This window comes from Solanum tuberosum, unplaced genomic scaffold (genome assembly GCF_000226075.1).
Source record: "Solanum tuberosum cultivar DM 1-3 516 R44 unplaced genomic scaffold, SolTub_3.0 scf00155, whole genome shotgun sequence".
NCBI lineage: Eukaryota > Viridiplantae > Streptophyta > Magnoliopsida > Solanales > Solanaceae > Solanum > Solanum tuberosum.
Genome location: NW_006239081.1, coordinates 122,213 through 145,354, shown reverse-complemented (window position 1 = coordinate 145,354; position 23,142 = coordinate 122,213). Strand labels below are relative to the sequence as shown.

At 31.8% G+C, this 23,142-nt stretch overlaps 2 protein-coding genes and 1 pseudogene across 2 annotated transcripts; 2 read left to right on the top strand and 1 right to left on the bottom strand.

The window, feature by feature from the left end:
* Positions 1-4,205: 4,205 nt before the first annotated feature.
* On the top strand, positions 4,206-11,813 carry LOC102591575 (aldehyde dehydrogenase family 2 member C4-like). Its single transcript, XM_006353392.2, has 9 exons — positions 4,206-4,382; positions 5,784-5,926; positions 9,556-9,939; positions 10,036-10,125; positions 10,231-10,404; positions 10,506-10,643; positions 10,749-10,886; positions 11,178-11,239; positions 11,344-11,813. The coding sequence occupies exons 1-9, from the start codon at positions 4,283-4,285 to the stop codon at positions 11,615-11,617; spliced, it is 1,503 nt and encodes a 500-aa protein (XP_006353454.1). The 5' UTR covers positions 4,206-4,282; the 3' UTR covers positions 11,618-11,813.
* A 2,365-nt stretch (positions 11,814-14,178) lies between these two features.
* On the top strand, positions 14,179-18,671 carry LOC102591247 (aldehyde dehydrogenase family 2 member C4-like; annotated as a pseudogene).
* Positions 18,672-19,204: 533 nt separating this feature from the next.
* Positions 19,205-23,136, bottom strand: LOC102590897 (uncharacterized). The gene is made up of 4 exons (XM_006353391.1): positions 21,999-23,136; positions 21,320-21,529; positions 20,744-20,835; positions 19,205-20,039 (listed from the first exon to the last, which is right to left on the bottom strand). Exons 1-4 carry the CDS (start codon positions 23,088-23,090, stop codon positions 19,367-19,369), a joined length of 2,067 nt encoding a protein of 688 aa, XP_006353453.1. The 5' UTR covers positions 23,091-23,136; the 3' UTR covers positions 19,205-19,366.
* Positions 23,137-23,142: the final 6 nt, after the last annotated feature.

Below are 23,142 nucleotides of genomic sequence, written 5' to 3'. Positions count from 1 at the left end.
TAACTCGATTAAGTATTGCAATTAATAATTAGGAAATACTATTATAACGAATATTTATTTTTATTCTATTATATATATATATATATATATATATCCATTTTGATAGACACGCCAGAATTTTAGACGACATATGGATGCCCTTATTTTTGGGCGTTACGTATCACATAGTTAAGAATTAGGATCTCGAAAATTCTTTTTGGGGATAATATTCATATATAATAATCCTTTTGGCTTTTTGCACCTCCATATATTTCATTAATATCCCAATTTTTTTCATGAAGATTATGTAATTTACAAATTCTTTTTTTAAGGTTACATCAATATCATCATTTTCACCACTTTGATAGCATAGTTTATTACTATATAATTCCAATAACTAATGAATTCAAAAAGTAGTTTCCAATTAATATCTAATTAATGTTACTCCATAATTTGATTTCATCATACATTTCTGTATAGCCTTTTTCTATTTCGCTTTCTATATTTTCTTCTTCCATTTTTTTTTAATTACATAATAACACGGTTTAAAATAATATAATCTATAAAAATTCCTATCATTTGAATTAATTACAAAAATTCCTTTTTTCCTTCTCTCTCTTAACATCCGGATACATCACTCCACCTCTAGGCTCTATCATATAACTTTGTTTGTGTACAATGTATTTGGTACAAACGGTATTGTTGTTACAAAACCCCAATTATTTCAAACATAAATCAGTATGTATCTGATTTATCTATGTATTTGATACATAACTTATATGTCTGATACATAACTTATGTATCGCAATATATCCATGAGTTCTCTTTTGTACTTTTTTTTAAATTTCCAATCTAATATACTGTACGCAACATGAAAGCCCGATAAAATTCGAATTATTGTTATTATTTTTTTGTCTAAATCAAATTTATGAAAATGACAGGGACGGGCCATGACTTGAATGTGTGTGACACATTTTGGTGTTTAGTACCATTATTAAAATCTCTTGGCCCTGCATAGTCAATCAACCTCCTCAGATAACTTTTAAAATTAAATTGTAAATTATCTTTATTGCATTGGCATATTCGATGGCGAAATCAATTTTTTTTAATAAAAGAATTTAGAATATATTTTTAGAAAATACCCAAAGAAGTCAAAAGAATTTCAGCTTTATTACATATATAAAAAATAATTATGATATTATATATATAGTCTGATTTTTTTTTTAATTGAATTAATCGTCTCCTTCCGATCACTTGTCAACGATAAGGGTGGAAGGAAGTAGAGAGGTAAAAGGGGGTTCATTTAACTTTTTTATTTATTTAAGTCGTTATACTATTTTTAGAGTTAATTTAAGGCTTCCTTAATTGTGTCTATTGCTTGTTTGTTGAGATGTGGAACTATAACACATCCTTAACTGAATAAAAAATATTCATCTTTCATTTTTTTTTAATTGAAATGAAAGGAAAACAAAATCTATGAGTGATAATTTTTAGAACAAATTACTATTAACACAAAATCAACAAGTTCAATCGACTAAATAATGAATCTTAGGGAAAGATTAAGTTTGTAAGGACCACAAGAACGTAGGCTTAATAGTGATAGTAACTATCGAACATTAACACTAGAAATCAAAAGGAATTTGTGGATAAAAGATCGAGAAATAATAAGCAAACGTATTATAAAATATGATAGAATTTTGGACAATTAAATCAAAAGTTTAAATTTAAATCATCAGATATATTTGCTACATTTAATTAAATAGTACTTATTTAGTATAATTTTTTTAATAATGAAACACGCAAAATATAAATAATAAGTAATACATAAATAATTAAATTTTCATAACTAATATTTACATAAAATTATTACTCACATTTATATTTTAAGAGGTATATAAAATTTAAAATGAACATATAAAACAAATGGAATCAATTACAAATATAAACCGAGTCACAATTGCAAGTAAAATGGACAATATTTAAGTGGACCCATTTTTTTTGTTGTGTAAAAATATGAATAAGCAATACAATTACAAGTAAATAAGCAAATATTCAAGTGACCCCCAATTTTATTTGATATGTAGAAAAGTGAATAAGCAAGCAAGAATATTGACGTATTATATAAAAAAAGTGAACAAGTCAAACTAAAAATACATATATTTGTCAATAGATTAAATTGCAAATTCAAATTTTCACATTTTCATGCATATAAGTTTGACTTTTAACTTATATATATAAAATTAATTCTTTTATATTATATATAGTTACTTCATTTGAGTAAAAAATCTAGGGGAAAATAAGCAAATACCCCATAATAGCAAAACATATACCCCTTTATATTCATACCCCACTAAATAATTACACTATATATCCCATTTACTAATTTCGCTTAACTGATACTAAATCAGTATCATATATATTGTATTGGTATCATTAAGGCTGATAATTTCGTTGAAGTGATACTAAATCAGTATATGTATATTGTATTGGTATCATTAAGGCTTGTTGTTCAGAAATTACTCATTAGTCAATGATACTACAAGAGTATATATATACTCTTGTAGTATCATTGACTAATGAGTAATTTCTTAACAACAAACCTTGATGATACCACAACAATATACATATATACTCTTATAGTATCATTGATTAATAAGTAATTTATGAACAAGAAACCTTAATGATACCAATACAGTATATATATACTGATTTAGTATCAGTTAAGCGAAATTATCAACCTTAATGATACCAATACAGTATATGATACCGATTTAGTATCACTTAAGCGAAAATTATCACCCTTAATGAATGGGGGGTATGAACTGTAATTATTTATGAGAGAATGGGTATTTCAGAAATTATTTTGGATTTGGGTATGAACTTGTAATTATTTTAGATTTTATGGCTCATTTATGTAGTTTTCTCAAAAATCTATCAAAAATAATTTACTCTCTGTCCAATTTATTTGTCATGTTATGTTTTTCGAAAGTCAATTTGACTAATTTTCAAAGTTGAATTAGATTACATTAATTCGATACTTTAAATAAAAAATTTAGATATTCAAAAACTATACGAAAAGTACTATAAATTACCTTTTTTTTGCATATCAATATGATGAAAAAATATATATCGTAAAATGTTAACCAAAGTTTTTATAATTTGACTCTAAAAAAGAAAACTATAGCAATTAAAAATGGACGGAAATAGTATTTATCTTCCCAAAATAGAAATAAAACTAATAAAATCCATTCTCTCCCTACTTCACTTTGAAATAAAAATTGGAGCCAAACATTAATTATGAAAGGACATATACTTTTTTTTTACCTTAATAAGATTACGTACATATTATTTTCTCCGTGAGGATCACTTATTATTTAGGAAAAATTATATGAAATAACAAACTATTAATTCAAATTAAATGTTATAGCCATAGTTTCTTTTATTTGTAATTCGCAGCAAACATTCCATGTTTTTGATCATCCTATTTGTATACCGAAATATACAAATGCGTGACCCATTTGTATACTGAAATATACAAATGCAGGACCCATTTTGTTAAAGAATGACAAAAGTCCCACATCGGTGGTTAATGAGATGGGTGGACTCCTTATAAGGCTTGGGTAATCCTTCTCCCTTTGAGCTAGCTTTTGGGGTGTGAGTTACGCCCAAGACCTAATTTAACAAATAGTAAATAATGAAAGTCATTTTTTCCACCTTTTCCTATTTAATTACGGTTTTTCACATAATTACTCTATTAGTATTGTGTACAAATAATAGAGAATTGAAAAGGCATCATGAACTTTCAATTTAGAATTCATGCTTTCTTTCTCCATCATCAATATCATATTTATCTTATAATTATATTATTGTACTCCATATGATAAATAATTATGATCATGAACTTTTGCTCGCTAATTGGACTTTTAGAGTGTGAGTTAGGCCCAAGACCTAATTTAACACATTTGTATATCGAAATATACAAATAGACCCAAATAAATATTTTTTATGTATATGTATATCGAAATATACAGATTAATAGTTATAACAAACATAAAGTTTATTATGGAGCGCAATTATACAAATTATAATTATAGCATACAAATATAATTTTTACGTTTGATAAACCTGAAATTCACTCTATTATTTAAGATTATTTATGTAACTGCCCCTCACAAGAAAAAGACTCCGGCTGACTTCCAGCCTATAAATAGGCTGTATGTAAGCATGTGTTATTTCTATTCCAGTTCCATAAGACACAGGGCAACGCAACAGTAGCAGAAGCAAAAAATTTAAAGTGAAAAAAATGGCGGAATCGAATGGGAATTCAGAAACTCAATTCCAAATTCCAAAAATTAAGTTCACAAAGCTGTTCATCAATGGTGAATTCGTCGATTCCGTTTCAGGTTTGATAGATTTATACCTTTCTAATTTCTATTTTCTTCTGTTTAATTCCGTGAATGAATCAATAAAATCAGTTATATGTTACAGATTCAACTTTTGAATGTTTCTATAAAATGCTTTTTGAATCAAATCTGTTCGTTTTGTTCGATTCTGTGCGATTGTGTGTGGAGTTTCTCTGTCGCCGCCATTAATGGTGATTTAATTGACTCCGTTTCAGGTTAAGTAATTATACCTTTTTAAAAAAAATTACACTGAATCTGTTTGTGAAATTGGATCAATGAATCTGTTTGCAGCAGCTTCAAATTCAATCTCTATTAGGGTCCATTTGTTATGCTTGACGAGCATAGATAGTTTCGAGATAAAGATTTAGTACGATCTTATTTCTCCGGATTAAATAGGAAAAATCTTTTGAGGTTCGTAAACGCAAATTAAATTTAGTACTATCTTATCTCGAGATAAAATAGGAAAAAAATTTAGAGGTCGGTCAATAATCAATACAAACCATTCCTTTTTTTCTTGTATGAATATATGTGATACGTTTGGAATTCAAATAATTTTTGTAATATATATTTTTAAATATTTTGAATTATCAAAATTATAATTTATAGTATCTTTTACATAGTTTTTAAGTATGTAAAAAAAAGTTAATATGAATTTACGGTTAAAATTATATTGTTTGATTTTCAAATTCAAATTATGCTACATAAATTGAGACACGTAAAAAATAATGAAAGTTTTTATAAATAATTTTCTTTGATAAATTACCCAATATATATATATATATATATATATATATAAAAAAAATATATATATATATATATATATATATATATAAGAAATGATTGTATATAAAATATTATTTTTATCGAGAAGAATCAAATGAACAATTTCACCTCTCTTAGATTTATTTCGTGACAAGTAAAATGAATGAGAGAGAGAAGCACATCCCCTCGTGAGTTGCACCATGTGCGACAATTACAATCCTTCCTAAAATAATTTGTAGTTGTTGTAGTAATTGAGTGGTGGACTCTATAAATGTTTTTTTGGCATTTTGTGTCATGTGCTTATTTAGAAAGCCACATATTTTTGTGGATTTTTTTTTTTGGCTAAATAAGTGAGATCTAGTTTAGACATTTGCTAAATAAAGAATTTTGTGTTATTTATTTTTAGAATGAACTAAAAAGAAAAACTTGATATATAAATGAGATAAAAAAATATATTAGATTTTTTTTTTTTTTTTTTTTTTTTTTTTTTTTTTTTTTTTTGGAAAAGTAAAAAGAAAAACTTGATATATAAATGAGATAAAAAAATATATTAGATTTTTTTTTTTTTTTTTTTTTTTTTTTTTTTATGTTTTATTTTTTCGTGAAAAGTCTAACTATGTTACGTTAAATTTTTAATAGGAAATACGTTTGAAACGATAGATCCGAGAAATGAGGAGGTTATTGCAAGAATTAGTGAAGGTGACAAGGAGGATGTTGATTTGGCTGTCAAAGCCGCCCGTGAAGCTTTCGACGATGGCCCTTGGCCTCGCTTATCCCCCTCGGTAAATTGTGTTTTATTCGTTTTAATTTATATAATATAGTTCGATATGAAGTTTAAATGAATAAAACAATGAAGATCCTTGAAATTTGTACTTTTTTTACTTTATTGACATTGTTTATTTTTTTATTAATCCATTTTTTTAAAATGACACATTTTATATATGGAAATATCTAATTGCATTATCTGTCATGAACATAATTTATAGTCAAATAATTATTATGAAATATAAAATTATGAATTTCAAATATTTCATATTAATTGTGTGATTATAAACTATGTTCATTAAGAATAAATATAAAGTTTATAATTAAGTATTTTCATATATAAAATATGTCATTTTTCTTTAAATGGATTAATAAGAAAATAGGGTCAAACAAAGTAAAAAAAAAGTACTATTCATTCGTTTGATTTTATAATGACATTTTTTTTATAAAAAAAAAACAGACTACTATTTTTCTAGGTGAACTTTTAAGTAATAATTATAGAAATGTTCTTGTTTAGAATCATAATTTACAAAAAGGTACGAATAGGTATATGTCAAAAGTTTGACCATCCATTAAGTAGTTTTGTAGAACACTTTTGTTGACCAATTTTTTTCAAAAGGTACAAACATACCTAAATTTAGTGGCGAATTCAAAAATTTCATTAATGAGATTTAAATAATAAAAATATAATGTTTGAAATTTAACTTAAAAATATCAAGCTGAATTTTAAATTAGTTTATTTCTAATCTTGTGTTTAGAAAATTTAAAATCTAAATATATATACGATATAATTTTTTTATCGAGAGATTCGAATAAACACTCCTCCATTCTCCTAGATCCGCACTTGTACCTAATGTATCTTTTGACATTCATTTGTTTCAACAGGTACAACATACCTAATATACCTTTTGAAATCAAGTTGTGTCAAGTTGGCTTAGACCAAATTCCAAAAATGGAAAATATTAGTAATAAATTTCAAAATTCATTCTATTGTCCAATAGTGACAATTGTCTTTTTAATTGTTGTGGCAACTACAATAAAGTGAAAAAGTGCCTTTTAAAAGGTAAATATTTTATAGTATTTTAAATTAATAATTAGTCACACGCTACTGAATAAATGGAATCTTATTTTATTTTATTTATTTAGTCACAACATGATATTTTATAAATGATGGTAATGTTATATAACTTGTTTACTCTTGTGTTTTTTCAAATTTATTTTGAAAAAACATTTTTGTTGAGACGAAAGTCTATAAAAAATAATCTCTCTATTCCAAATCTACTTACATATCATTCTTTCTAAACATCAATTGTAGTTGACAAACGTTATAGCCATCAGTATATTAATATAAACTTATTACTCTCTGTTTTGATTTGTTTTCTCTTACTTTCCTTTTTTGTCCGTTTATAAAAGAATGCTTCTTTCTTTTTTACAAATCTTTAAAATCTAACTTTTCACATGACATGTTTAAAATCTCAAAGTTAAAACTTTTTGGTATATCTTACATATTTTTTATTTAAAATTATAATATTCAAAAAGTTTCTTTATTTCCTTAGATTCCGTCTAAGTCTAAAGATAAACAAATTGAAACATCATGTATAACTTTGGGAAGCAGACAATTATGACAAAAGTTGCAAATATTTTCTGCAATATTGGGTGGTAGGGTGGAAAATTGAAAAAGATTTGATACTAAAAGGAAAGATTTTTTCCCCTCTCCTTCCATCTGACTTTATTTAAAATCATTTATAAAGGCAACAGTATTGCAATTAAAAAAAAATGTTTAAATCATAATAGTGACATAAAGTGTTGGAACCTGAAAACATCATAATCAGACCATTTCCAACCCACCTCTATTTTACTCTTCATTCTCTATATTTTGAGAGTAAAACAGAGAATAGACATTCCAACCCACCTCCATATTAATCTCTATTCTCTATTTATATAGAGGGGTGAATAGTAGTTCTCCAAATTGGGAGAACTACTAATCACCTCTCTATTTAACTTTTTAATTATTTTAATATTATTTTTATTATTTTGTAATAAACATATTATTTTATATATAATGCCATTAATTAAATAACTATTATTCGTAATTCTTTTTAAATATAATATAATTTTTTTAAAATATATATTATTTAATATATACCATTTAATATATACTATTTTCATCTCGAATTGATAATATTTTATTTTAAAATTTTTTTGTCACTACTATAATTTGAAAATCTATGATTTGAACAATTTTTAGCTAAATATAAAAAATTTAAGGATAAAAATGCTCTTTTTTTAACTCCGCAATGCATTAATAGAGCATTTATGGGAGCAACGTCATAATCTTAAAAGTTGAATATTTATGTAATTGTATTTCATTAATGATTTCTTTTATTTGAATTGTCCATTAATTTGTATATTATAGAATATTTGCTTGCAATTTATGTTACTTGAAAATTTAGCATAAACTATAATTTTATATTAAATAAAGAATTTAAAAAATAAAATATTATATTACATGAAAATTATATAAAATAATTATTTTAAAAAATGATATATATATTACAAAATAAGAAAATAAGAATGAAATAGAAATAATAATATAATATTGAGGAGAGAGAAAAATATTCTTTTTTAGAGAGTAAAATAGAGAATTGAATTGGAGTTGGTTGTCTGAAAAAATAGAGAAATCTATATTTAGAGGGTAAAATAGAGTATAGGGTTGGAGATGCCCTCAATTAAAAGAATTCTCATTCATTTTAATTTATGCTGATTTATTTGACTGAACACGAAATTAAGAAATAAAATAAGTATTTGTAACTTGTGGTTCTTAGTTTGGCTATAACATTTGGGTAGTCTCATGGTCGTCATAGCGTTTGTATTGGTATAACATATAGGAAGTTTAAATTAGACTGTTTTCAAATTAAGAAAAACGTCATTCTTTTTTAAACAGACTGAATATAGTTCACATGAATTGAAACGAACGGAGGTTACAAAAAGATGAAAGAAAGGATTGACCTTTTAACTAATGTGAATCTCTTAGTACATAGCAGCAAAAGTGTATTATTTCTTAGATTAATCCTGTTAATTTTACCTTATGTTTGCCTTGTTCCCTTTAGTCAAATGGTGATCGACTATGATAGTGTTTATCCAATTTGTTATATATTGACCGAACCACGTTAAATTTGTGTCTCCTTTATTTTCTTAACTTTCCATTAGTATTGTTTTTTTGTAATTGTAAATTATAGCATTGATGGGCAAAATTCCGCACTATCCCAGTTCTCGATCCTAACCGTCATGTCTAAGAGAGGTAACAACAGCCCACCCAATATAATTCTACATGTGGGGTCTGGGAAGGGTAATGTGTACGCAGATCTTACCCCTACCGTGGATGGTAGGGAGGTTGTTTTCGATAAACCCTCAGCTTAAGGGGAGATGAAAAAAGAAGCACTAATATAAATCTAAGAGAAGTAACATTGAAAAATATAGCCTCACTTTGAGAAAATCTTTTACTAATTAAGATGTTATGCTCAGTTTCATGGTTAAACTCATTATTCTTGTTTATTTTGATTCAATTAACCTACTATTGAGTTGATTTTGTAACTTCTTGAATTCAACTTTGCATTGTCTTACTTCGCGTTGGTGTTACATTCAGGAGAGGAGAAGGATAATGCTGAAATTCGCGGATTTAATCGTAGAAAATGCAGAGGAAATAGCAGCATTGGATGCAATGGATGCAGGGAAGTTATTTGCTCCTGTAAAGAACATGGACATTCCAGCTGCAGCCGAAGTTATTCGCTATTATGCTGGTGCAGCCGATAAAATCCATGGAACGACTCTCAAAATGTCATGCGAGTTACAAGGATACACTTTGCTCGAACCAATTGGTGTTGTCGGACACATTATTCCTTGGAATTTCCCAACTCAGATGTTTGTTATGAAGGTTGGCCCTGCATTAGCAGCTGGTTGCACTATGATTGTCAAACCTGCTGAACAAACTCCTCTTTCCGCACTCTATTATGCTCAATTGGCTAAACAGGTAATATTTCGTTCTCTTCATCTGCACGAAACTATCATATCAGATCAGTTAATTATAAGATCCTTGAAATTCTCTGTTTTCTCTGTTTCAAAACAGGCAGGTGTTCCCGATGGGGTGATCAATGTCGTAACAGGATTTGGTTCTACTGCTGGTGCTGCGCTTTGCTCGCATATGGACGTAGACAAGGTGATTCCCAATTGACATATTTGTACATGAAAAGTGAAAGGCAAATGAAAGTTGAGTACTGCCTTATCTAATCATACCGGTTTGTAATGTGTGTGTTTTATTCAGATAAGCTTCACAGGTTCGACAGAAGTAGGACGTCTAGTAATGCAGGCTGCAGCATTAAGCAATTTAAAACCTGTCTCGCTAGAATTGGGAGGGAAGTCGCCTTTTATAGTATTCGATGATGTAGATGTTGACAAAGTTGCACCACTTGCCCTAGTTGGAATCCTATACAACAAGGTAAACCGAATTCCATATTTTTCATTATTCATCATTTCTTATTATGTCTCAACATATAAGTGAGGTCATTTGTGTTGTTCCTTGCTTTCGTTCGTTTTTAGGGAGAAATTTGTGTGGCTGGATCTCGTCTTTTCATCCAAGAAGGTATTTACGACAAATTTGTCAAGAAATTGGAAGAGATGGCAAAAACATGGGTGGTTGGTGATCCTTTTGATCCAAATTCTCATCAAGGACCTCAAGTATACATTTAAACTGTTCTTTTAAAGATTTTTCTACTTGTCTTTACCAAAATCGCAAATGTATTTCACCGCGTCTATATCTAACTCACTGTTTACCTGATGCAGGTTGATAAAAAACAGTATGAGAGAGTACTTTCATACATTGAACATGGCAAGAGGGAGGGTGCAAAATTGCTAACGGGGGGCAATGCATTGGATAGGAAGGGTTATTTCATTGAGCCAACCATATTTATTGATGTTGAAGTAAGCATTTTGAACTTGTCATTGTTACATTTTGAATGCTGAGATGAAGTATACGATATATTACTTACATCTTCATAGAAGAGGGTATGAAGGTCACGGACTAGGATAGAAGGCTAGCAAGTAATTGAGTTTTGGCTTGCTTTTCAACGAGATTAGGCTTGATGGTAGTCTGGTGCATCGTGTCTGTCGTAGTATTAGCCTTATTCATGTAGGATTTCACCGGGTATTCAGTCTCTCTACCTCCAAACCTCACTTTGTTGGTTACTTACGTCTTCATAATGCTTTTGGCAGGATGATATGACAATTGCAAAAGAAGAAATATTTGGACCTGTACTGGCAGTAATGAAGTTCAAGTAAGTTCACCTCCGTTATTAGCATTTTCAAAGAGTAAACAGAGTTTAAGTTCTATGCACTGACGTGATATAACTTAAAAAATCAATATCTCGATGAATTTCAGGACGGTAGAGGAGGTGATCAAGAGAGCTAACTGTACAAATTATGGACTAGCAGCAGGTGTGATGACCAATGACTTGAACATTGCTAACACAGTTTCAAGATCGATTCGAGCTGGTGTTATCTGGATAAACTGTTACTTTGCTTTCGATCCAGATTGCCCATATGGAGGATACAAATGCAGTGGCTTTGAAAGGGATTTGGGAATGGAAGGACTTCATAAGTATCTTCAAGTTAAATCTGTAGCCACTCCTATTTACAACTCTCCTTGGTTGTAAATTTGCAGAAATCAAGTAGATTTTTACTATATGCCATAGTATCTCTCATGTTATACCATATGACTCAGAAAATAATTTTTTCTTGTTGTTTTGATGTCTTTGGATTTTGGGCTATAGAAAAAGTTCAGTTGGACAAAATTTACATGTTCTTGATTTGGGACATCTGTTAAACTACGGGCTCGATAGAATTCAATAATTTTTGTTCAAACCGTATGAATTGAGAAATTTACTGAATATGGAGTAATAAATTTCATAACTTTCTATTGCATAATATTATGATCGACAACATAAATCTACCAAGAGAGGTGACATGATATAATATTAATTAAGTGAAATGGAGATGTTGAAAATCTACTCGGTGTAGTTCTACAAAGTGAGATTTGAGGAGGATACAATATACATAAATCTTACCTCTACTTCAAAGGTGAGGTAGAGAGGCTGGTTTCGATAGACCCTCAGTTCAAGATAAAAATAGTCTAGAAAAAGACATAATGAAGTACAAGAGATAACATATAGTAACAAAGCAACAGATAGTAGCAGAACAATACTACAACATAAATAATACTACAATCGGACTACACAAAACAATATATAGTAATAGAAATTGAAGAACAAGAAACTATACCCGCCCCCGACCCTAACACTCCATTACACAGACTGTTTCATAATGCAACATTATTTTTGTATCGCATGTTCCACTTTAATAATTGAATACAAATAGTATCCTCTAATATAATTTTTGGGCACATTTTAATTTTAATCGTTTTTTTTTCATTTCTTTTTCCAAAATAAATTAACTATATAATAATTATTACATGACTCAATGAGTGACTATTCTTGTGGTTGTTGCCTGAATAAAAAATTAACATATTTTTGGCACTAATTAGTATTATCTTATTAAAATATATCCGATTGTTAAGAATAAATATTTCATCCGTCTCAATTTATGTGATGATATAAAGTCAAGTGAATTGTTTTGTGACTATAATTTTTCTTTTTAAATTATTAATTATCGTGATTTATATTACTTTTTATGTAATTCTCAAATAAGTAAATGAGTATTATTTCAAAAAATTTAAAGATTTATATTCAAACACATGATTAAAATTAAGGAGTTTGAATATTAAAAAGCAAAAAGTGTTGCATAAATTAAGACAAAGAGAGTAGCAAATTGTGCGTGTTAGACCAACTATTTTTAATTTGCCTTTCGATGTTCGTTATATTGTATGGAACTCCTAATTAATTAAATTATTGTGAATTATTAATTATCTTGACTTATGGCCATATAGGTACTAGATGCAATAGATAAGGTCCCACAAGTTTGAAATTCACCGCTCGTGGAATTCTCAATGAAAAAAATGTTTCTAAATCGAATATGAAAGTAGTTTCCTAGCAAACGACTTTTCCTATAACTCTATTCATAACCAAAACTTCTAATAAGAATAGAAGCATTTTAATCATTCAACTACCATCTGTGTTGATCCGTTCAATTATTTACCTGTTAATAATTCCTCTCCTGAATTTGATACCAAAAAAATTATAGAATAAAGGAAAAATGGAAACTTTAATTTATGACACATTCATCGTAAGGAAATATCAAAAAAAAAAAAAAGGGGACATATTTTTAATCAAATGTAGTATGTGTTTTTTGGTACCATAAAAGTTACTTACTCCACTACCATATATATATATTGCAGGTAGGAAAAAGGAAAATGAGAGGGGATTACATGGTGGGAATTGGCTCCTCACTAATAAGGTGAAAGTTCACGTAAACAATCAACTGAACTATAACTAAGAGTCCGTTTAAAAAGTTTAATAGTATTTGATTGATAAATGATTAATTAACGAAACCAAAGTGCATAGGAGTATTTTTGCTTGTAGTCCGTAAAATTTCGTGCCAAATCAAATACTATCAGATGAGATGAAATTGAGTATTTAATATGTGATTAGTGCTTCTCTTAGGGTGTGTTGGGATCGAAGAAAAATATTTTCTAGGAAAATAAATGAGTTTCTTACTTATTTTCTTGTGTCTAATATGTAACCAAAAAATATTATATATTCTTAAAGCATTTGCATATAATTTAGACAAATACAATGAGAGGTAAGAGTGAGAGGGTGGGGGATGGGTTACATCTATGTTGTTTGGACTCTCTACTTTCAATGCCGTACCCGTGTCAAATACTCCAAAAATACACGCTACTACTTTGTGAGAATCCGACACACACCCGCTGGTATTTCTATAGAGTCCGAGCAACATAGGATTATAGGTAGGAAGTGAAGATGAGATATGTGCAAAATAGATAAACATAAACATACTCTGTAATAAATATGAAATATTACTTGTGGAACTTGTTTTCCCCTATTTTTATTAAAAAATTATTTTTTCATTTTCAAAAAGATTATTTTTCAATATTTTCCAAAATTTTTAAAGTAACCACACCCTTGAGTCGCAAATAATAAGCACATAAAAGTTTTTAACTTACTGATTTGGTAGCACTAAATGCCTATATATACACTCATATTGAAGTCACAATAATAACAAGCCAATTTTTCTTAATTTTTTTTGCAACCAAAAAAAAAAAAGATAATGCAGTCTAAAGATAGTTCGAAATCTAACTTCAATATTCCAAAGATTAAGTTCACACAGCTATTCATCAATGGAGAATTTGTGGATTCTGTTTCAGGTTTTATTCTTATCAGTTTTACCTTGTCTCTATTTGTTTATCCTAGATGTTGGTCGGACTCTCCAAATATGTTATTGTACGTGTACATGAAGTATTTAATATGCACCCTACTACATTTTAGAATTATACTAGTAACATAAGTTGGAATAAGAAACAATTTCTCTGTTTCAGTTCCCTCTTCCTAATGATATTATTCTTTCTGTTCCGTCCCAATTTATGTGGCACGATCGTTGGAATTTTGAAACCAAGTTTTTCTCTTGATCAGATTTCTTTATACGCCTTTTAGTTAATTATTGTGATTTATAGTATTTTTTGCGTAGGTAAATTTTTATGTTTGAATTTACGGTCTTTATAGAAGTTTAAATATCGAAATTTGAACTGTCACATAAATTGGGACAGAAGAAGTATATACTATTACATTAAAGCTCTATGATGAAAAGGGGAAAAGTTTTGATTTTGAAGATCCTAATAAAGTATACAGATGTATGGTGTTTAGAGCCTGTTTGACTTAGCAGATTAAAAGTAGTTGATAAACAGTAAAGTCGGATTAAGGATTTGAAGTTTATGTGTTTGTACAACGATTTCTAGTTAATATTGCAAGTTCACATACTTATAGATACTTGGTAGATTTTCTTAATATAGAAGCAAGTACTGTTCATTGATCTGACAAAAGATATTGGGTTCACGTGAACCTGATTACAGGCCTTGAGACCCGCCCTTGGCCCTCGTGTGTCTGGATAGAGTGTTGAAATGTTTATTGTACTGAATTAGGAACAAATTCGACTAGGCATGATAAGATACGAAAATGTAGAAGTTAAAAAAAAAATTGGAAATTTGTTCTGCAGGAAAGACGTTTGAAACGATTGATCCAAGAAATGAGGAGGTGATTGCAAGTATTGCTGAAGGTGACAAAGACGACGTTGATTTGGCTGTCAAAGCTGCACGTGAAGCTTTCGATAATGGCCCTTGGCCTCGCTTATCACCCAAGGTAACTTTATGTAACAACTAAAATACTAGTAAGTACTACTGTATCAAATGATGATCAAGTGATCGATATGGATTACCTTAGCCTATGATTGCCTGAACATATATACTAGTCTACGCTAAGTTCACATTCCAAACTTGTCTCGATACTGAGAGTTCAATGGATGGGATAACGATCACGATTCCTATGTCATACATTGTGACTGTTTTTGTCTTAATTTCAAATGACGTACTTTCATGTTCATATTGGAATTGCTTAATCAGGAGAGGAGAAGGATAATGCTGAAGTTTGCGGACTTGATCCTAGAACATGTCGAGGAAATAGCAGCTTTGGATGCAATGGATGCAGGAAAGTTGTTTAGTGTTGTTAAGACTGGTGACATACCTAATGTAGTGGATGTTCTCTGTTATTATGCTGGTGCAGCAGATAAAATTCATGGAACGACTCTCAAGATGTCATGTGAGTTACAAGGATACACATTGCTCGAACCAATTGGTGTTGTTGGACTCATTATTCCTTGGAATTTCCCGAGCCCGCTGCTTATGCATAAGGTTGCCCCTGCATTAGCTGCTGGTTGCACCGTGGTCGTTAAGCCTGCTGAACAAACTCCTCTTTCTTCTCTCTATTATGCTTATTTGGCAAAGCAGGTATTCATCTGCACTCAGAGGTGGATCCAAGATTTAAAGTTTATAGATTCAACTTTTACCGTTCTTAACACTGAACCCATTGTGCTTTTTAGAAATACTCCCTCCGTTTCAATCTTGTTTGTCTTAGTTTGACTAGGCACTTAGATTAAGAAAATTAAGAAGACTTTTGAATCTTGTGGTTGTTAACTAAAAAAGATATGTATAATGTATCAAAATGTTGTTAATCTTGTGGTTTTAAACATGTCTTGTGGAATATTGAAACTAAAGAGTTGTCAAATTAGGAAAGAGGCATTCTTTTTTAAACGGACTAAACAGAAAATGTAAGATAAACATATTGAAACAGATGGGGAAATAGGTTTGAAATCTAATGTTTGTTAAAATTCTGTGGTTTTTCATGTATATATCTATGCTCCATGTAAAAATTATTGAATTCAGCTGAACCCGTAGCTCAAATGCCCCATCCGACATCATCAACACAATGAATTACTTGATCAAACCGACATCATTCTATCGGTTGTATACTTTCTTGAATCAGGCTGGAATTCCGGATGGAGTGATCAATGTGGTAACAGGATTTGGACCTACTGCTGGTGCTGCACTTAGCTCTCATATGTGTTGGGGTTTATTTGCCCTGATTTCTTACCATAAATAGGTTTTCCTTTTAGGAAAAGGTTTTAATATTTTACTAGTCCTTTTCTTGTAGGAAAGGTTTTAGGACTCTATAAATATAGGCTTGTTCCTTCTAACTTAATTAGCATTCACAATGTAGTCCTAGGGTTTTGAGAGTTGCGGTTATGGGGGAGAGTTTTGTGTACCTCCTTGTATTCAGAATGAATTGTTTGAGGTTGTTTCTCTCCATATTTTGTACTCTCATATTTATAGTGGATTGCTCATCTCCTTTGTGGACGTAGGTCGATTGACCGAACCACGTTAAATTTGTCTCTTTTGGTATATTTCTCGTTTGTCTTCTTACTCATGGTCTTTCGAGGTTCGCTTTGCTAGCTTCCGCATTACACCTGCTTATTTCGGTCCTAACAATATGGACGTAGACAAGGTAAAATTCCCAACTGTCCATGAAAGTTATAAAAGATAGAGTGACGTAGCCAGGATTTTCACTACAGGCGAGTCAAAATATAAAGAACTAAACACACGAAGAAGTCAAGGAGATTCAACATATAGTATATATTCATATAAGAAATTTACCTATCTACACTGTGTAATATTCTAGCAAAGGGGTGTCGATGGACACTCTTTGGACAAAGGTTGTTCCGACACTGATAGGTATCAACAAAAGTTAGTGTAGTATTTCTATCAATAAATACTAGTTAGGAGACTTATTGATTTCTCTATAGAGGAAGCGGATCTGCAACAACCACGACTTGAGACCAGTCGTTAGGAATCCTTACAATGCTAACAGGCTAACTAGCACCTATTTCCAACAGTTAGCATACTGTCATGGCTAATGTCACCGTTTATAACATGTATTACAGATAGGTTTCACGGGGTCGACAGAAGTTGGACGTTTAATAATGCAGGCTGCAGCAACAAGCAATTTGAAACCTGTCTCACTAGAATTGGGAGGCAAGTCGCCTTTTATAGTATTTGATGATGTAGATGTGGACAAAGTTGCACCACTTGCTTTTGTTGGAGCAGTATACAACAAGGTAAACTGAATTCTATACTGTCTTTTCTTGTTATGTTCTCAATAGAATCAATGAGATAGTGTTCTTTTCCATTTCCTATCAGGGAGAAATTTGTGTGGCTGGATCACGCCTTTTCATCCAAGAAGGAATTTACGATAAATTTGTCGAGAAATTGGTGGAGATGGCAAAAACATGGGTGGTTGGTGATCCTTTTTGATCCAAATACTCGTCAAGGACCACAAGTATACATCTGAAATTTTGTTTAACATGTTGTTGTTGCTATCATTTGCTTCATTTACCAACTGTCCGTTAACACACAGTTTACCTTCGGTGTAGATTGACAAAATACAGTTTGAAAAGGTACTTTCATACATTGAACATGGCAAGAAGGAGGGGGCAACATTGTTAACTGGGGGTAACTCATTGGATAGGAAGGGTTATTTCATCGAGCCAACCATATTCGTTGACGTCACTGTAAGCATTCTATAACTATAACTGTTGCATCTGATGAACGTTGCGATCAGATACGAATCATGCCATATCTTGTTAATGCATCTGGCAGGATGAAATGACAATTGCAAAAGAAGAAATATTTGGACCTGTTTTGTCAGTAATGAAGTTCAAGTAAGTTCATTCCAATATTAGCAATCTTTTCTTTTCTGTCAAATAGTGAAGTTCTCAGTGTATCTCTATATGGTTAGTATTTCATCGCGTGACGGGTTGCAGGACTGTAGAGGAGGTGATCAAGAGAGCTAATTGTACAAAGTATGGACTAGCAGCAGGTGTTATGACCAATGATTTGAACATTGCTAACACAGTTTCAAGATCGATTCGAGCTGGTGTTATCTGGATAAACTGTTACTTTGCTTCCGATCCGGATTGCCCATATGGAGGATACAAATGCAGTGGCTTTGAAAGAGATTTAGGAATGGAAGGACTTCATAAGTTTCTTCAAGTTAAATCTGTAGTCACCCCCATTTACAACTCTCCTTGGCTGTAAACATGCAGAAGTTCAAGAGAGGAAAAATACTACTTGCCATACTATCTGCCTTTTAGCTGAATATTCAATCTCTATAAATAAAAGATTTACCTTAAAAACAAGTTCAGCTGATGATTGTCCGTTTATCCATAATCGCTTTACAGATAAACGAGAAATATGGTACCTAGTGTGATCTTACAAGTGGAGTCTGGGAAGGGTAGTGTATATGCAGCTTTACCCCTCACATAATAAAGGAAGATACATTAGTGAAGCATCCAAGCTGAACATAATGGAGAGCAGAACAATAACACCAACACATAATATGATAACCAAAGCAAAGAAAACTAACAAGTAGTAATAAGATCGAAGAACAAGATTGTATAACAATAGTGATAAGGAGAACTAGACAACGCTCGACTACCTACTAATCTTCTATTCTAATCCTCGACCTCCATATTTTGTTAACCTGCAAGTGTGTAATGTCCTATCTAATTATCAGTATATCTTAGATAAACCACTCTTTTCTCCATGTTCATGAATTGGACTATAACTGATTTGAATCAAACAATGTAAACAGCAAAAAACTACCAAGAGCGCGGTGATACACTAAACAGAAATGCTGAAAGGAAACCAATTTAACCAACTATCATGAAAGGTAACAAAAATACTTGAATTAACATTTGATAGCAGTGACTATCATCTTCATGCGCGGATGAATTCTGAAACATGGAGTTGAAGAATTTCAACTCTGCTAAAAGTTACAAAATAGTAGTTACTATCCTTACATTGAAGAAAGAGAAGAAAACAAAAGTTATGAATTTTCAGCAGTCGTTCCTACATGCTGAATGACGAATCCATATATTTTTCGTCTCAAGCACTCTATCTTCTGTATCAGTTGCTCATCTTTCTTGGAGACTACGCGATCCAACCAGTTATTGACTCGCTTGAGTTGTGACAAAATAGCTTGAATTGAATCACAGTTGGAAGAAGCTCCATCAGAAGCCAGGGAGCAATTCTTGAACACACGAAAACCTGCATCTAGTGACTCTTCAACAAAAGTGATGAACCACATTTGCATCTCAGATTGCAACTTCTTTGCAAGTTCTACTGTCTCATTCATCCCATTACCCCTTGTCCAAAATCCAGTTACTGCTGAAACCATCAAAGGATTCTTGTTAGACGGTTTTGTTGATTGATATATCGGAGAGCTTTTCACTGATGCTGATTGAGTTCCACTGTTCTGATTTGTCAAGAGAGAGACAATTTCAAGATCAGTTGCTAGAGCAGCCTCCACCCAAAGAAGAGATGATTTTGGTTGCTCCATCATAGTCATATTCTCATTAGATTTTTGCACGCCACGATTGCTGGTGATTGATTCAGCAACACATGTTGATTTCACCACATCTTCGTAAATTGACATGAAACAATCAATAGTTGGTAGAGGGTTTTTAGGGTTGGATGTTGAGCGTAAATCTGCAAACATACTGCAAAAAAAGTAGACAGGACTTAGGAAAATGAAAGAGAAATAGAGAAAGCATTGTCCAACAAGCATTTCTCACTTGCATGTTTTGTAACAACGAAATGTTTCCAATCGTTCCATTACACTACCAACAGTTAAGTGCAGTACTAGTTTAGTCTAAATAATAGAGATAAGCATTGTCCAACAAGTCATTTCTCACTTGCATGTTTTGAAACAATGAAAATGTTTCCAATCTTCCATTACACTACCAACAGTTGTGCATGCATTTTGGTCTAATAATGAGATAGCATTGTCCAACAAGCATTTCTCACTTGACATGTTTTGAAACAATGAAAATGTTTCCAATCTTTCCATTACACTACCAACAGTTAAGTGCAGTACTAGTTTAGTCTAAATAATAGAGATAAGCATTGTCCAACAAGCATTTCTCACTTGCATGTTTTGTAACAACGAAATGTTTCCAATCGTTCCATTACACTACCAACAGTTAAGTGCAGTACTAGTTTAGTCTAAATAATAGAGATAAGCATTGTCCAACAAGCATTTCTCACTTGCATGTTTTGTAACAACGAAATGTTTCCAATCGTTCCATTACACTACCAACAGTTGTGCATACATTTTGGTCTAATAATGAGATAGCAAAGCTTAAAATTTCTCGTTTGGCATAGTTATTAGATGGCAAAGCTCTATAAGGATGGTGACATTTACCTCAAATTTCTAACAATAGTCTCAATGGCAAGGGCCTCTTCCAATGCTTCAGCTGCAGCTGTTGAAGCAATTATTCTCCTTTGCATTGCCTCCTGCACCATTTGAATGATCAACATCAAACAACAACATAGCCAGTGTAATCTCACTATAGGGTTTTGGAGTGGCTAGAGTGTAAGGCCTTACTTCTACCTCGTAGAGATAGGGATGATGTTTCCTACTTGCTATCACTTATTTGTCTCATGACAGTTCAATGGGTTTACACAGACTAGAACCCTTTAGATAGTTAGAACATTCAATACATTTAGGTGAACATTTACCTACATGTTTGAAGTGGTCAATTTGAAAGGAAAAGAATGTGGACAAGCTACTTGGATGATCAAAGTAGCTTGTCAAATAAGCTAAGCTACTTCTATTAAGCTTTCCCAAATTCATAGACATCATCACCAAGAGAAATCACGTTATCATTCTTACTCATAAATTAAAAGAATAAAACGCATTCTTTAGCTTAACGAAATCAGTAGATGCAACACAGAAGCTAACATAGGATAGTAGCACATTAAATCAGTAGATCCATACCTTTCCAAGCTTCGCAAGTTCTGAGGATACGGAGTGTAGTGGTACACTTCCATCAGTCCACTTCTTCTCATGAACTGGAATCACTGGAGCTTCATTACTAGGCTTTCCAGCGTCAGGGGAATTTTCCACAGCACCAGATTTTAATTTTCCCTCACTTCCAAAATCCTCAGCATGACAGCTTACATCACTCAAACGCCTAGAAATAGCAGCCTGAAAAATGAACATAAATTGTTTAAGCCATTATCAATCAGATAAACCTCGCAATCAGTTACATATAGTTTCTGCATATATTAGAAATGGGGGGGATTTGGTATAATTAGAGATCCATTTTAAAAAAAACTCAACTAAGCTAAGCTTTAGGAATCGATATTGGATCAGATTCTGAAAATTCATCTCCAAATATCTGTTTGGCTATAGATTTTTTATTAGATTCTGTCTTCAAGTTCCAAAAACTGGTCTCAGATTTCACTTCCACTCACCAAAGTTCAAACTTTTTCGAGACGCAACTTCAAGTTCCAAAAATCACAACTTTGTGTTTCAAAAATGACAACTTTCGAAATCTATGGTTAAACGGGAGCTAACATATATTGTTCAATCCTAAAGTGGCACAATAAACATGGAGCACATCATAAATGTAAATGGATTTCCATGAAATCAACAGAGTACCAAGAAATATCACCTGAGTTCTCAGAATTGCCTGAATATCCGGTTTTTTCTTCGAAAAAATCTTCTCTGTTTGTTCCAAAGAATCACCACTATTTGCTGGACCTTCATCCCAACTCTTTCTACTTGATTTACCAGACCCCACAATTGCCTCTGAAACTTTGGAAATTCCAGCAGCAATAGAAGTCATCTTCTTCTTTCCAGAAGAATCCACAGCAGGAGAAACCTTAAGACCACTAGACAATCGTCGTCCAGGTGATAACGACATCCGTCTTGCCACCGATGGACTTGCCTGCCTTCTCCCTGATGTAGGTGATGGCTGCCTATACCTTGATGGAACTATAATAGCTGGTTCCTTCGATGTCCTCCGATTTTCCTCTTTTGCAGCTACCAAACTTGGCACCACGGACTTTGATGGCGCTGGTGATGCTGATCTCTTCACTTTCCCTGATGGTGATGGATCCCTTTCCGCTACCAAATTCTTCTTCCCTGCTGATATTGATCTCTGTTTAACTGATGCAGGAGACGAAAATCTCTTCGGAGCAGAACAATTTTTACTCGAATCTTCCTTAATTTCCACATTTTCTTTTGGTGCAAGCACTTCTCTTACCCTGAGTTTTTCTTTCCCATCTTTCAAACCCGGACCTGAACCCGTCTCTGTTCTTCCATTTTTCGACAAATAAGCAGCAATAGGATCCGAATCAGAAACGGGTTGGATGAGAAATCCCCCACCTGAAATCCGAGCAATTAAGGGTTCCGGCGAGCCAATAAACCCGTGTCGACCAGCAATAGACCGAATATTGACTGCCCGTGGAACAGGCGGAGAATCAAAACAGAACCGGTCAACATGAACAAACTGACCAAGCTGAAGCCGGTTCGTGAGGATGAGATCTGTGTCACGCTCCGAAAGGGAAACATAAGTAGAGTTGAGAGAATCAGAAAGCTGAACAAAAAAACCATTATGAGGCCACAGGGAATCGGAAGTCGAAAGCGCCGGTACAATTCCAATCACCTGTAACAACGGCGTACGGTGGTCGCCGGTGACTCTTGCTCCGGTGTTCATTGACTGAAGTAACTTCAGTAGAATTCCTGGTGTTAGAGTTGCCATTGCTAGCTATGGCGAAAACAAAAATTTCAGAGCAAATTATATAGGGGGTGGG